Genomic DNA, 14,663 nt, shown 5'->3' on the forward strand with positions numbered 1-14,663 from the left:
GTTAGGCTAAGTGCTCTTTGTAGTTAGTCTTAGAAGTGCACTGCAATCTGCTGAGATCTGTAGGAAACAAGAGACAAAACTAACCCAAAGAAAAAAGAAATGACTAAAGCCTATCCAACTACACCATTTTGGCCATCCAAAACCAAAAAAGCATTTGGATGACCACAGTGTGCCATCTAATTACCGGGCTGTTGTCTTGTGGCGTTATGCAGTCAACATGCATTTGAAAGTGCCTGACTTCATCTTATATAAGCTCATATTAAGTTAAAAAGCCCCTTTGGTGTTCTTTCTGGGTTTTTTAAAAACCACCTTAAGAGCTTCTTCTGCATCAGTATCACCAAGTTACCATAGCAACATTATAAAAACTACTTCCCACAACCTTCTGTTCTGTTTGAAATAGAATATTCTGCAAACTCAGTTTTATTGAAGAAAAATATTTTGGAACATTTTGTACTCACGCATCCAATGCAAATCCTCATAAAGGAAAGTAAATAATCAATTTTTATAAACAATACAATTAACCCTCAGCACGAGTATGAATTATTTAAAATATTTATGAACCCATTAAAAATATTTATGTAGAGCATAATATGATTATATATTTATATCTTCTTCTTTATTTGCTATATAATGCAGTTTTCTGTCATAAAATGTTATTTGTATCTGTAAATAAAAAGTATAAATCAATATCAATAAACATGATCACGAGTGTTCTTAAAGATTTAAAAATAGAGGTATATGGTATTTTTCCCATTTCACCCAATTTGAAATCTGTCGTTATTTCTCCACATATAGTACTGTACAGTAGCTAAATATAAAATAAACTATTTCTATTTTATCCAGATGGAATTTCTTTCATCCTCCTGTTAAAATGCAGTGGGTGCTGTTAGTGCAAATCAATATTTAAATTTAAAAAGTGAAATACACTTGTTACTATGCTACAGTATGCAGAAGCATGAATATCTTTTGACATGTTTCATTGAAGTGTTACTAGAATTAAAAATTTGAAGGAGTGACTAAGCAATGTTTTTGATATAATATTAAAATCTGATGGCATGTACTTAAATTGTGGAACTAATTCTACAAATTCTGTGTTATACTTTTGGCGATGTAATCTGTCAAAAGCTTATTCTAAATCAAAATTTCACTGAAGACTGTCTGCTTAATGCAATTATTTTTTGTGTCAGCAGACTTAGAAATGAATTGAAGTGGAGATTAGTGGCATACATATCAATTCCTTTGTCTCTCTGTAACATCTAGATGTACAGTATGCATTCATAAACATACACATAACGTATAAGCATGTGTATGAGTATGTTTCTTTAAATTGTGAATTGTGAGTGCTTGCAGCATTACTATTAATTTTCCTGTTGATTTTATTTTTTCCTAAATGCCTAGCAGTCAGCACTGATAAGGAAAGTGTTACTGTCATGATTAACCTTTAAATACCATATCTGGGGAAAACAGAACCCAATTCTGGAGCAGCTGCTCAGTCAATAGATGAGAAATCTTCACAACCTATTATAATGTACCACATTTGTAATTACATCTTTTCATGATTGGGATAATACAATATAACTAGAGTTCTATTATTTTGTAGCAGACTGCACGTTTGCCAAATACAGCAGTTTGAAACTACAGGTAGGTTGTCATAGTGCCATTTAAATGAGATGGGCATATTGCCTGGAGGCCATTGTTTGTCAGAGATGCGTAACACGGTCCTAATGAGGAGTCCAGTCACACACTTTCACTCCTAAAACAATCAGCAGAAATGTTTTATAAGAATCTCTGCAAATCCACATCCAAATTTGCAGTACAGTACTTGTTATCCTTATGCAAAGTGTTGTGTGCCTTGAGGTACAGGTCTATGCAAGTGTTTGATGGAAGCTGGCAATTTCCCTGTCTTAATCCATCTGTGAGGATCATGGCATACTGTATCACTGGCTAGATTTTTCTTCATGTTTTCAGTTGCTGCTATGCTGTAAAATTGTTATACAGGTTATCATAAACTTCAGAGTCCGTGGTATATGTCTACTGAGATGGAAATAACATAATAATGGGACTTCTATTTTTCTTATTTTGCTTTTGTAAGCAAAGCTTATTCCATGAAAGCAGAATAAAAATTACTTAGGGCAGAGGACCTCAGGATATACTGTACTGTATGCATGAGTTGGCAAGTTTATGTACCAAAGAAAGTAACGTCTGATTCTATTGAACTTAAAAGTACTTATGAACTGAACGGAAGAATGTTTGATGTTGCAGCAGAAAAACAAATTAACCATAGTGCATGAAACATTAGGTCATCTGAAATACCTCTTTCATCATCTTGTGGCATTAATTCCCAGGGATTTGTGGTGATCATCCAGCATTCACCTCTGGCTTTCCTTACCCAGGCAATTTCTGGTTTACATTCACATAACCTACTGCCACCTTCAGTCTGAAATGTTTTCTGGCACTGTAAACTGTTCTGTGGCCTCAGGCTAGTCTGTCCTTCAGTGAGTAAGAAAATATTTCTCATCAGATACGGTATGCCCTCATGCAGATTATGACACAAAAATATATTTATTTTTTTAGATAAAAATATTAGAGTAAAATTGTCTTTTTTTGTGTGGGAAGGGAGGTGCTGTTTATCTCTAAAGTACTATATTTAAAGCTCTGAAAAACAATCAGAGTAGCTGAGCCAATTTATGGTTCTGTTTAATTCACCAGTGTTTTGTGACAATGTGGTTTATGGCACTAGTGCTCCTACATGATGTAGGGAAGGAGTCCAGGGATGATTAAATGTTCATTTGCACATTTGGATAGTCCACCAGACTGTCAGATCTTAGCTGGATTCACATGGACTCCACTTCTTTGCTCAGAAATGGGATTTTACTCGATTTCAGCTAGAAGAGATTAGCCAGACCTCAGATTTAATGGTGACTATACTGAAGCTAGTGTTGAATATTGCAATAGCATCAGATGAGTGTATTTCTATTTTTAAACATAGTAATACATCTATAGATGAGTTGCTAAATCTGAGAAATGTTTTTGTATAGAGAAATTGAATGAATGCGTTAATGAAGCAACAGTTCTCAGGGCATTTTCCAGGGGATTCATGTTGCCTCTTCCTAAATTGTTCTGCACTTCCTTCCTCTGTCTCTGAAATGGAAATTCTGTTGTAGTAAAAATCGCTTTGATACATCTGTAAGATATGTATTGCTAACTTCAGGTATTTTGATTCACAGTTTTTCATTGCGCAATGAGTAAGATTTGTTTTCTGAAAATATAGTCAGAAAATATTTAAGAGCACAATAAATATTGTCCTGGATTCTGTTTTCTTTATCAGTTGTGGTTCATGTGATTGGTGTAGGCTCTTGTTAGTGGATGCTGAAAATGTACAACCTGAATTTAATCTATTGCAGCATTTTCCATGTGTTACTTTACTCTATCTTGAAAGAAAAAAGTCCAACATTGACCTTTAAAATGAGGTTAATATTAGTGAACAGTGTTTTAATTCATGTCTTCTGGTTTTACAAATTAAAATTGAATATGCATGAACATACCTTCCTTTCATTATAACAAAATATTTGCAAAATCTTGTGCCTTCTCAGAAACTGATGTCAGAACTGTCTTTTGGGCACTTAAGATATGTTGTACTGTAATTTGATTCACATTTAAACCCATTCTGTCCTGCCATCTGCGATATAACAGATAGAAAGCCACAAATCTAACCCAGGCATCTCACAAAAATATATGCATAAATACAGTACATGTACTGTACAATGCATGTACAGGACATATATGTACAGTAAGCACTTGTACACTCCCACACAGACAGTCACACATCTATAATGAAATGTGGGTGAAAAATCATAGTTAAACATTATAGCTGTTATGCAAAATTGCACCTTCTGACCCAATGCAGTGAACACCAATTAAAACATTTCTACTCAAGCCACATAGATACTGTACCAATAGACTGAATGAATTCATTCCTGAATAAATGAACACGTGCTTAGTTTTTTTATCTGTATGTTTTTGATTCCTCTGGCTTTTTTTGAAGCAGTGATTTACAGTATTTTTCTCTTACGTGCCAAGAACAGAAATATATGATCTTACGTATAACGTAAAACCATATATTTTCTGTGCTTTTTTATAGATATACAGGGTTCTTATCTTTTGCCTGTTCTGTATAAAGTGTCTTTTCTCATTTATCTGAAAAAATATTTCTAACCACTCAGATATTATATAGAGTCCTATATAGTATGTGGTAATTAAGTGAAGTAGTCCTTTAAGATTGTCAATACATTTCATATTAGTGTGTGTAGCTTACAAATACAACTAACAAGTAAAAACAATGTATGAGTGCTTAATATTTAAGTTTACTAGGAGTAGAAAAATGTTATTTATTTAAAGAAAGTAGTCATAATAAGATTTTGAAGATCAGATTTGTTAAACAGTGTGAAGTATCTCACACTTCCTTGAAAACGTCAAGTCTTTGAAATATCATTCATGCAGTATGTTTCTGTCACACATGATGGCCTGTTGATTTTTTAGTGTATTTTCAAGATGATACGTAAACCAAAATAACATGCTCAGGACTGTTTTTGAAATAAGGCTTAATAATTAATCATCCATATGTCTCATTTAAGCCTTTTCATCCCTGTGTGGGTGTATTTTCTGAGCAGATCTGTCTTCTCTAGATGTTGTGTCTCATTTTATCAGTGGCTTAGGGAATGATGTGTTTTTCTTTTGTCACCTCTCTCCTTTAATTTCAACACCTCCATATTAAAGGCATCATGTGCATTATTGTGAATATGCTAACTTTGTTAATTATGAAGGTCTCTGTGGTATATTCATGTTCACAGTTCTTTTTTTTTCCCTGTATCATGGAAACCTTTCCAGAAATGTATGTTTCCATGGTGACTGTGTGAAAACTCCAGACGAATGTAGAAATTGACATCAGGAGTCAGGCAGGTTAATGGATGCAAATATACCATTTCTTTAAACACTAATCATAAAAAGGAATGCGGTTTATGCCACAGTATTTAGAGATTGTTTGCTCTAATTTGTTTCTGTGCTGTACAGTAGTAGTTCAGAGGAAATTAATGCATAATACATAAGAAATGTCATGAGGAATATATAAGTAGTTTTTAGTTTCTGAAAGTGATTGGAAATGAATTTTTTGTTCATAGTTCTAGTTAGTCACAGGGACAGGAAACAGAACAGTAAATTAGAAAAATAAATTCCCTTATATTGATTCTAGCAATTCCCTTAGCAGTTTTTAACTTATAATCTTTATAATGGGGTTTATTTGTGTGAAAGCACTGGCTGATTTATATGTTGCTTGGAGAGGTATTTATAGCCCTTTAGAGTTAATTTGATGTCAGCAAGTAGTGTACAGTGTCATGGCCAAAACACTTGTCACAGAACATGGGCCCTGGCAACATCCCCGCTTTTCAAAAACATAATTGTTTAATGTCACTGTGAAAAAGTGGTGACTTTGTTATTGTTTCCCCATTTAGTATTTAATGTCGGTCGTTCATGTGGATCAGGTTTTAAGAGTTATAATGCCAAATAATTACCAAATTATTTAATTACCAAATAAATTAAATCTATTGATTAATATTAGATATGGACAGAATTGAAATATTTGTGGGAGGTCTAGAACAATTTACCCAGAAGTTCAAGCCAAAAACCTGTGTTCTTTCAAGAATTAGTTGGATGAGGGCCTCAATCAGTAACCTGCTTAGCAACCAAAAGATCTAGATGGGACAAATGACCTTCTCTTATTAATAAATGTTGTTATCAAACATTTCAAAGTGACTAGCATTTCCCAAGAGTTTGCCACACATTCTCCAAATTCAGGCTTTTACTGCTCTTAGGCTAATAAATTTCATATCACAGTCAAACAAAATTATTTGTTTAAGAATACACATACAGTATTGTATTAATTATACACATAATAACAAACTGTACCTTTACCTACAAATACATGAAGCATTTTGTGAGGTATTTTGTAAATAAATCTAAAATTTGGTTAATTGCTGTAGTGCTAAATAAGTCTAGAAAGTTCTTTACATTACTAAGAAATATTAATTTGTATTGAGTGTGTTTGATGAAAAAATAATCTCGGAAGGAATATTTAAATTAATAACAAATCAGACCTCTTTAACATTATTTTTAGGTTGAGAACTTTACAGATTAGAAGTATGCAATTTACATGCAATAGCAATACGATTCTGAATGCTGAGACTGCTTGACGGCCATCTTAAAAATGGCAGATATATAAAAAATCAATTAAGCCCATATCTAAGGGTGACAAGCTGTATAAACTCTACACATGGAAAATCTGGTGCTTTTAGCTTACGACCCACCACTTGTAGCCTGGACTATAAATACTAACAACAGTTTTCAAAAAGCGTGGGCATGAAGAATATTAAAGCCAGCTGCTCACCCTTAAAAATACAAGCACCTGCCATTGCAGTCTTCGCTGTATAGCTGTAGCAGGACAAGAAAATGCTGAATGGCTGAAAAAAAGATGAGCTCTTTTTCTGCTTAGCTGCTGTCAAATCACCGAACTACCTTCCTTCTGCACAAGTTATTTTCTGTATCTCTGGCTTCAATGAAAAGGAATGGAAAAGGAAAAGCAGAATTTGGTCCATCTATTTGCTGTATTTCTTTCTTTTACTCAAATTTTGCATTATCTTGAGAGACTTAATAAGCACTAATGGAAAAAGGTGAACTAGGATGTATTTATTTTTACATAGGTGTAAATCATCTGTTTGTTCCACTTTGGAACTTTCTGCAGTTCAATCACAATTCACTTTAGAAGAATACATTCTCCAGAAATACTTCTTTGAACAAAATAATATTTAAAAACCTTTAAAAAAGCACGATATATATTCTTTTGAATAATACTTATGTTGCTCAATTCCTTCACTAATGACTTTTTAATTAACCCTGTATTAAAGTAGACTTTAGATGTAGATTAACCAAATGTATTTTTTGAAAAGAGTGCATTCTGGAAAAAATGGACTGAAGGTTATATGTATGGCTGGGGCAAAGGGGAACTTTCTGTGTGTGGAGGGGGGAGTCAGTAGATGTAAGCAAACTCCTGGTGTCCTGAAATGTCATTTTCAAGGACAGAATCATTGTTCTGTGCAGCTCATGAAAGATTTTAGCTGCGTACTGTAGGTCAGGGAATGGAAGAAACCTTCCAAATAAATTAAAAATTAAGGAGAAAAAGGGAACAGCTTTCCAAATATGATGACAATAGCCTCCTGAGTGGAAGATCTTTTATTAAATAAATGTTAAACTTTATACATTTTTATCAATAATTAACTGAGGTTGGCTATAAATACAGTACAGCTCCTTGGGTACCCATTTTGGCTAACAAAGTAATTTTCATACTTGGAATGTAACTGTCACTAATTAAATCAAATCTATTTTAAAATTATTTGTGTTCTGCAGTCACACTGCATACTGTATGACATTTCAAATAAAGTCACCTTGTGCTAGGACTATTTAGAAACATTGCTTATTCCACCCACCACGGAGAGCACAGTTGTAGATCTGTCATAGGTTTCACAAACTAATACTAATAAAAGCACTGTGTGGTGTTAGTCTGCTAGCATCACAAAGTGATTAAATCTTTTAATCTGTAGAAAAAAGGAAAATAAGAAAATCAAACATTACTAACTGTGCAAAAAGTATTTTTAGGTTTTAGACTTAAGCAATATAAAAAATAGCATGAATAAAAGAAGTCCATGAAGTAATCCATCCGTCCATCAAGGTCAAATTAAAAGTTTGGAATTTCTGTGACAAGGACTCGTCACAGACTCTGCAAATAAAACAGCATGAAACTATTGCACAGAATTTAGTTTTTTTTTATGATATCTTCTGAAATTAAACTAGCCTTTATCAAAATATTAAAATATTGATTTCCTGGATCATTTTTACAGATCTAATTATGCTTATTGTTGAGATATGTACAGTATACAATACTCCTGTCTCTATAACTTAATACAGTTCCACAAAGGGAGTTTGAATAACATGTTGGATTGAATCTCTAATATTGAGTTTGCAATGTTATTGAAAATGACCTCTTCCTCATGGGTAGAAGTAATACAACACATCCTCTTGATTTGTTACGTTGGATACGAAGAAATGGAAGGTTCTGAGAGATAATTTGTGACTTCTCTTTTCAACACTTGAATGTGGAACTCTGTGTCACATTGTAATATGACACATTTTAAAAGTGTGAAGATTGTATGAAATCGCAGGACCTGATGTTGCTGCCCTAGCATCTTTCTGCAAACTACTGTATGACAGAGTTGTTATAATGATAACCACATTTTTTATCCTTGAGACTTTAAGGCACAACTCTGTATGATAGCTTATACAGTAAAAATCAAAACAAAGAGATCACCATCTGATTTTAATCTTGTTTTTAATTTGATTTAAAGAGTCTATGATTTTAACCTAAGTATGTTCATCAACACTTCACAGATTGTAAATGTGATATTTCAGTTTAGAAAAATGCATTAAGGCGCATATGGAGAAGTAACATTTTCAAGGGTGTGTGGAAAATGCTGTGCTTATAATAAGGTATTTCTGAATGTTAGTTCATTTCAGTGTTGTAGAGTAAAATTAAGGGGTACAGTAGCTATCATTTTACACATTTGTTTCTTCTGCTTCTTCTTTCATTAACTGCTACAAGAAATCCAGAATTGACTATATAATGATTTCTTAAGTGTATTTTTTTAATATATTGTAAATCTATATTATAGTAGTAATATTACACTCCTGGAATAACATTCTTCCCATCAAAAGTAACCGCACACTGAGATTTTACCTACTGCACACTGTATTTTCTCATATTAACTAAAAGAGTCTGAAAATAAAACTCAAGTTATATAACATACAGACAAAACTGGGAAAAAAAGACACAGTAATGGGTTCATCGTTAAGTAAAAAGAGACTCAAGCTATGTTTGTCTGTTGACCTGTACATACAGTAAGAATGATGCCAGTACTAGCATAGTGTTGCGAAGTAGTAGTAAGGACCCTATGCAGACACCAGAACAATATCCAGAGGCATAGTCGAGTGAGAAATACGAGGTCCGTATACCATAGGTAATCAAGCCGGGCAAAAGATTAAAAACCAGAGGTGGAGGCGTAAGCCATGAGAAAGCCGAGAGTCAAAACCAATACAACAAGTATAATGCCAAAACCAAAACCAGAAGACGTAGTGGAGGGAACAAACCAGGGTCAGGAAGCAAATAAACAAATAGAAAGAGTGGCTCTAGCCAGGATAAACCTAATTATGAGCCGAGAGAAGTGTGTAAAGCAGCCTTAAATAGGCTGAGGTAAATTGGATAATTGGAAACCGTGCTGGAATGCGAGGTGGAATGACGAGTCCTCCAGGGACGTGACGTAATACATAGTAATGATTAAGAAAAAGATTGCAGGCCCTGTTAAGAATACTAGATTATTTTTAGTACAAGATAAACAGCATTAAATGTACAGTATGTGTAGCATTTGTTCAAGAATAATTACATTTAATTATATTTCTTGATTATTTATAATGATTTATTATTATTTATTATGGTCACTTACGGTAAAACTTATCTTTTAAGTAAAGACGTAATACTGATAAACTGTTCACTATAAAAGCTAACCAGATATTATGCTTTTGAACAAATCAGTAACGTTGTTTTAAAAAAGTAAAAGCAAACATAACTAGTACTGAAAAGTTGTGTGTGTGTGTGACAAGTGCCTGTTTCAGGGTTGCGCATGCGTGGATTGATTTGTAAGAAGATACCATTAAGAGGGGACAGTATTTTCTTCAACAATAGTTATGTACATAAAAGGAGTATGATATTTTATTTTTGGTAATAATATGTTTATTGTTTAGTTGTGTACTTAATGGAGAACTGTGTATATTAGAATTCCGATTATTATTTTGTAAAATTATGTTTTGCTTTATAGTGGAATATTCTAGGGGGAGGAGTTTAACCTAGAAAAGGAGCTCTTCAAGATAGGAGGGGGAATATTGGAGAAAGTGGCTTGTGGGGTAGAATAGTAGCTGCCTACAACAATTATTTTTTATAGCAATTAATGTATATATTTTTGTACTATAGCTGTGTGTTGTTTTCTTTTTTCCTGGTTAGTTTGTGGTTTTCACTTTGTTTTTTGGGTGTGGACTTTGGGAACACAGTTCCTCATAATAAACACCATTGCACGTCTTTGCAATTGTGGCCATGCCATCAATATTGTTATATTCTATCTACACCTCTGAGCTCTTCAAGGAGGAGACTGTGACAATGTGTGACGTACTGTGTTTGGTGGCTGCTTTTGGAATATCTTGTAAAAACCCTATTTCTCTTTGAGCATCTGATGAACTTTTGCGGTTAGTAGGAGATGCGGGACCTCTCTTTCTTCTACGTGGAAAGAGAAGAAAGATTTGGAATATGTGTCCTGTTATCTTTTGCATTGCAACTTTTCTGACAGTTATACCAGTCAGCTTATAAAGGAGGTTTGCTGCCTTCATCTAACATAAGGAACTACCTTTAAGACAAATGCCCCTTATCATGCAGTTTCAATCTGAGACTTTATCAAATCAATTTCTTTCCATAATGTGAATTACTTTTACTCCGAGCAACACGGAATGTGCAACAAGCCAAGGTCCTTCAATCTGAGCTGTCTCAGTGCTCACAACAGATTATAAAAAATACCTCTAGCTGAGGACCATTAAAACTCTCAAAGGGAATGTCAAGGTACTGTTTTCGACAGTGTTGTTTTTCCCTTGGTAGACACATACTGTAATAAATCAACCTGCAGCTTCACTGTGTTGGCAATTTTTGCCAGCAGTACATATTTTGATTGAAACACTTAGAGGCTGTCGTGGTGACAAGAGCGATTGCTCTTTGCTCAGCACATCTTTGTAGCTAACCTAGTAGACATTTCATAAACTGATGACAGGTTAATGGGGGTCACGTCAGTTCTAATGCAAGTTTACTATGCAGCAAATACTGTAGCTTTTTAATCAGCAAATAGTCTGCAAAACTGAAAGAATTCCTTCCATGTGGCTTGTCATATTTTCTTTGTCTTTTATTTCCCAAGACAGAAACTCCACTGGTCTTTTTTTTTTTGTTTCATTTCATGACAGTTACTGAGATGCAAACATTGAAAAGGTTGCAGATGTCTTGAGGAGAATGAATTCATTAAAAGTCAGTCTCCAAAACCAAAACTTTCTAGGCCTTCATGAGGCTGGGGAAAAGGCTATGGCCTGCCATGTAAATTTCCCAATTAGAGCCTAATGTCCTCACCTGTCAAAGAGAAAGTCCTGCTTAATTTGAAATGAATAGCTTTCGAAACTTTTTGACTCATGTGTTTTATAAAAACTGGGATGGAATTATACAAAGATGTTTTTTCAGTAAATCTTATGTTCATCTTATACTTTAAAGCTCAGATAATGTAGGTTTTAGGATAATTATTATTACACACACACCGAATTCAAATGTGAAGGCAAGCTTGAGAACATATACTGTGCTTATGTTTGGGCTTAAGCCAGACACTTTCCCAGACACCATACAGTATGAAAATACTAGCAAATTCTTATTTTTAACTCATACAACATTTCAACTATAATAGAAAGAACGTGACATGTAAGATTGCATTTGTATGATTTTTGTAAACTACTCCTATTGACATCTTTATCATTCCATCATTCAGTTAAGTTTAAATTTAACAATTTCAATGCCTAGTAATCGTCTAGCAAAAATTAAACAGATAAGGCTTTCACTATATTTTCACAAATGATCTATGTAGCTGTACACATGTGCTGCAATGCCATTTCATTCAATTAAAAAGTAAGAAAATAGAAGTATTGAATGAGAATAATGAACAGAAATCACACTGTTTTTGTTGTTGGTAACTACTGAACACAAAAACTAGAAAAAACTCTTTAAGATGAATCAGAAAAAGAATGTGATAATAGTGGAGTATGAAGGAAGGTGTTTATGGTATTAAACTTGTAAGAGTAATGTACGCATTAATGTGTTGCAGAGCTCTGTTTGACTATGAGAAAACAAAGGACAGTGGGTTACCCAGTCAAGGTCTCAGCTTTAAATATGGCGACATCCTCCATGTTATCAATGCTTCAGATGATGAGTGGTGGCAAGCAAGGAGGGTCACACCGGAGGGGGACAGCGAAGAAATGGGGGTCATTCCAAGCAAGAGGAGGTAAGCTAGCAACAGTGCCATGCACAGATTTGTTTCTTAAGCTTTTCAGACAAACAGCCAAGTTGTTTGCACTGCTTAACTCAATCAGCAAGGTCTCTTGGGGGCAATACGATAAACATCAGGTTGTTGGTGTTACAAAGATTCCATTAATGATACAGTACCGATCCAGCCATTCAGAATGCACGCTGCGTAATGCGGCAATTCGTGGTGACACACCTCAGCACACAGCACTTTTAAAAAAATATTCCGTCAGACGGCACTATTTCGTAAGACCACCAGGTGGTGCAGTGAATGCTTAATGTGGTGTGTGGGTTGTCGCCAGAAAATGCCTGGTTTTAAATCCTGGTCAATGCTGAGCCCCCTGAGACAATCGTTTTCCGATTATAGAATTTAAGTTGTATACTGTTTAGTCTTTTATTCATTTTAAACTGTGTGTTAAATATTAAATTAATTTTAAAAATGTAGGGCTATTTTACAAAAATGTTACAAAAACATAATTAATCAGTTGGATATATAACAAAAACCTAACCTATTAATTCCTTTCTGAAAATAGTTCCCCAAATTCACTACTGTGGATTTTTTGTGTATGTATTTATTTTGGCAAAACATATGATTACTACATTTAAGTACTGGAATCCAAGCTATTTTAGAGTCTAACCCACTTTTCTTTAGGTATAAATATTTGAATAATGAAACAGAAATTAAAATATTTATTCTCAAACCAAGATATTTATATTTTTGAATTATATTGATATTAAGTTGAAAGAAAAATACATTAAATATTAAATATCTATGTGTGTTGTCATAGATTTGTATTAAGGTCAGTCTTCATACAGAAAGTAAGTTTTTCAGATCAAAATGGTGGTCATATTTAGATGTATTTAGCATTTTAGTGTATCAATCTAGTGTTTCAACTAAAACATAGTGAAAATATTGGATATCTTCAATAAAAAAAACTATTCCTTATTTCAAATATTAGAAAATATTTTTTCTTCAATATACTGTGTAATTGTTCTGAAAAAAACATTAAAGTAAGGTGTGTTCAGAACAAAGATAGTGGCAGTATTTATATACTTATATATTTATATACATACAGTATATGCATGTACATTATATAGTATACGATATACTGTATAACATACTATATACTGTATTATTTGTATTTAGAAAAGGTCATCTGGTATTTGATTTCTGATTATTTGGTTTATTGAAGAGCTAAAATTGACAGCATTTGCCATGAGTGTACCCTTGATTTCTGTTAAGTATTGGTGACAGTGACTGATTTTGATGGGATCTTTACATTTGCTGAAGGCTTTTTTTTTTCTTTCCCCGCTCGTGGCAGAGTGGAGAGGAAAGAAAGAGCACGCCTGAAGACAGTGAAATTTAATGCCAAGCCAGGCGTGATTGATGGCAAGGGGGTAAGTCAGCAAACATGAAGAACAAAAGAAAACATGAAAGAGTAATTAACATAAGAAATGTGACTTTTGTTTAACTTCTAAACTGATGCACAACGCAATCTGAAAGAGCAGTAGGGTTTGTTTAGGAATCTGTGATAAAACGTGGATCATATTTGTTCAACTGGGGTTCAAAACATTGGGTGAAAAAAAAAGTTGTTTTTTTTTACATTTGCAAAAGTTCTGAATATATTTTTAAAACAAAAGTTCCACAGAATTGTTTCTTAGTGGCATACATGGCATTTATGCAAGTTAAGTGCAGGTCTATTAAGAGCCATAGATACTGTATGCTCTTTTCCATATTTAAATATTAATTTGGAACTGCATTCTTAACAAGCTTTAATCTTCTTGGGTTCAACCAATATTAATAAATTCCCTTCTTTATTGTCCTTTACAAGCTTAAAGAGACATACTGTGCACCAACATCATTTTATCAACCTACTGTATTATTATTATGATGATTATTTATGTAGGTGTTTAGGAAGACACATTCCTTGTTATTATGTTTCCCAGTCTTTCCAGTACTGTAAGTGTAACCTTTTTCTGAAACACCTACAATTTTGGCCATATCCACACAACAAAATAAGCATCGTTCAAGTGACAATTGTTTGGCACACATTATGACTTGCCATTTAAGCACACAAGATAAACCCAGAGTGAACAGAAAAACCTGAGGAATAATATGCCCTTGTCTTTTTTTGTCAATTTGTTAGTCGGGTTGCTTGTTCCAGTTAGCATCACAGGAATGAGACCTGTGATAGTGTCTGACAGGGAATGGAAGTGAGGGAAAAAGTCAGCCCGTTGGCACAAACTTTAAGTGTTGCAGGCTGCCAAGCTAGCTTTGTTAATGTTAATTGATCTCACCTTCGCTTATCAGTGAAATGTGTATAAGGCAGTGGTGTTTTGAATTTACAGCTTACAGCGAGGTGGGAGGTGGTCTTCTGTATTTGTTGAGGATCCCATTAATAGAGTATGCACT

The 14,663-nt window shown here is 33.8% G+C and overlaps 1 protein-coding gene across 31 annotated transcripts in view; it reads left to right on the plus strand.

The window, feature by feature from the left end:
• The window catches only part of dlg2 (discs, large homolog 2 (Drosophila)), a 276,018-nt gene that overhangs the window by 240,979 nt on the left and 20,376 nt on the right, over nt 1–14,663 (plus strand). For all 31 annotated transcript variants that reach the window (XR_011189623.1, XM_069190023.1, XM_069190039.1 and 28 more), the window contains 2 exons: nt 12,054–12,230; nt 13,573–13,648. Coding sequence is in view for 30 of the 31 variants with exons in the window: in XM_069190023.1 (XP_069046124.1) it covers nt 12,054–12,230; nt 13,573–13,648 (253 nt within the window). In the remaining variant the exon portion in view is untranslated. The remainder of the gene's footprint in view (nt 1–12,053; nt 12,231–13,572; nt 13,649–14,663) is intronic.

Source organism: Lepisosteus oculatus, chromosome 5 (genome assembly GCF_040954835.1).
Source record: "Lepisosteus oculatus isolate fLepOcu1 chromosome 5, fLepOcu1.hap2, whole genome shotgun sequence".
NCBI lineage: Eukaryota > Metazoa > Chordata > Actinopteri > Semionotiformes > Lepisosteidae > Lepisosteus > Lepisosteus oculatus.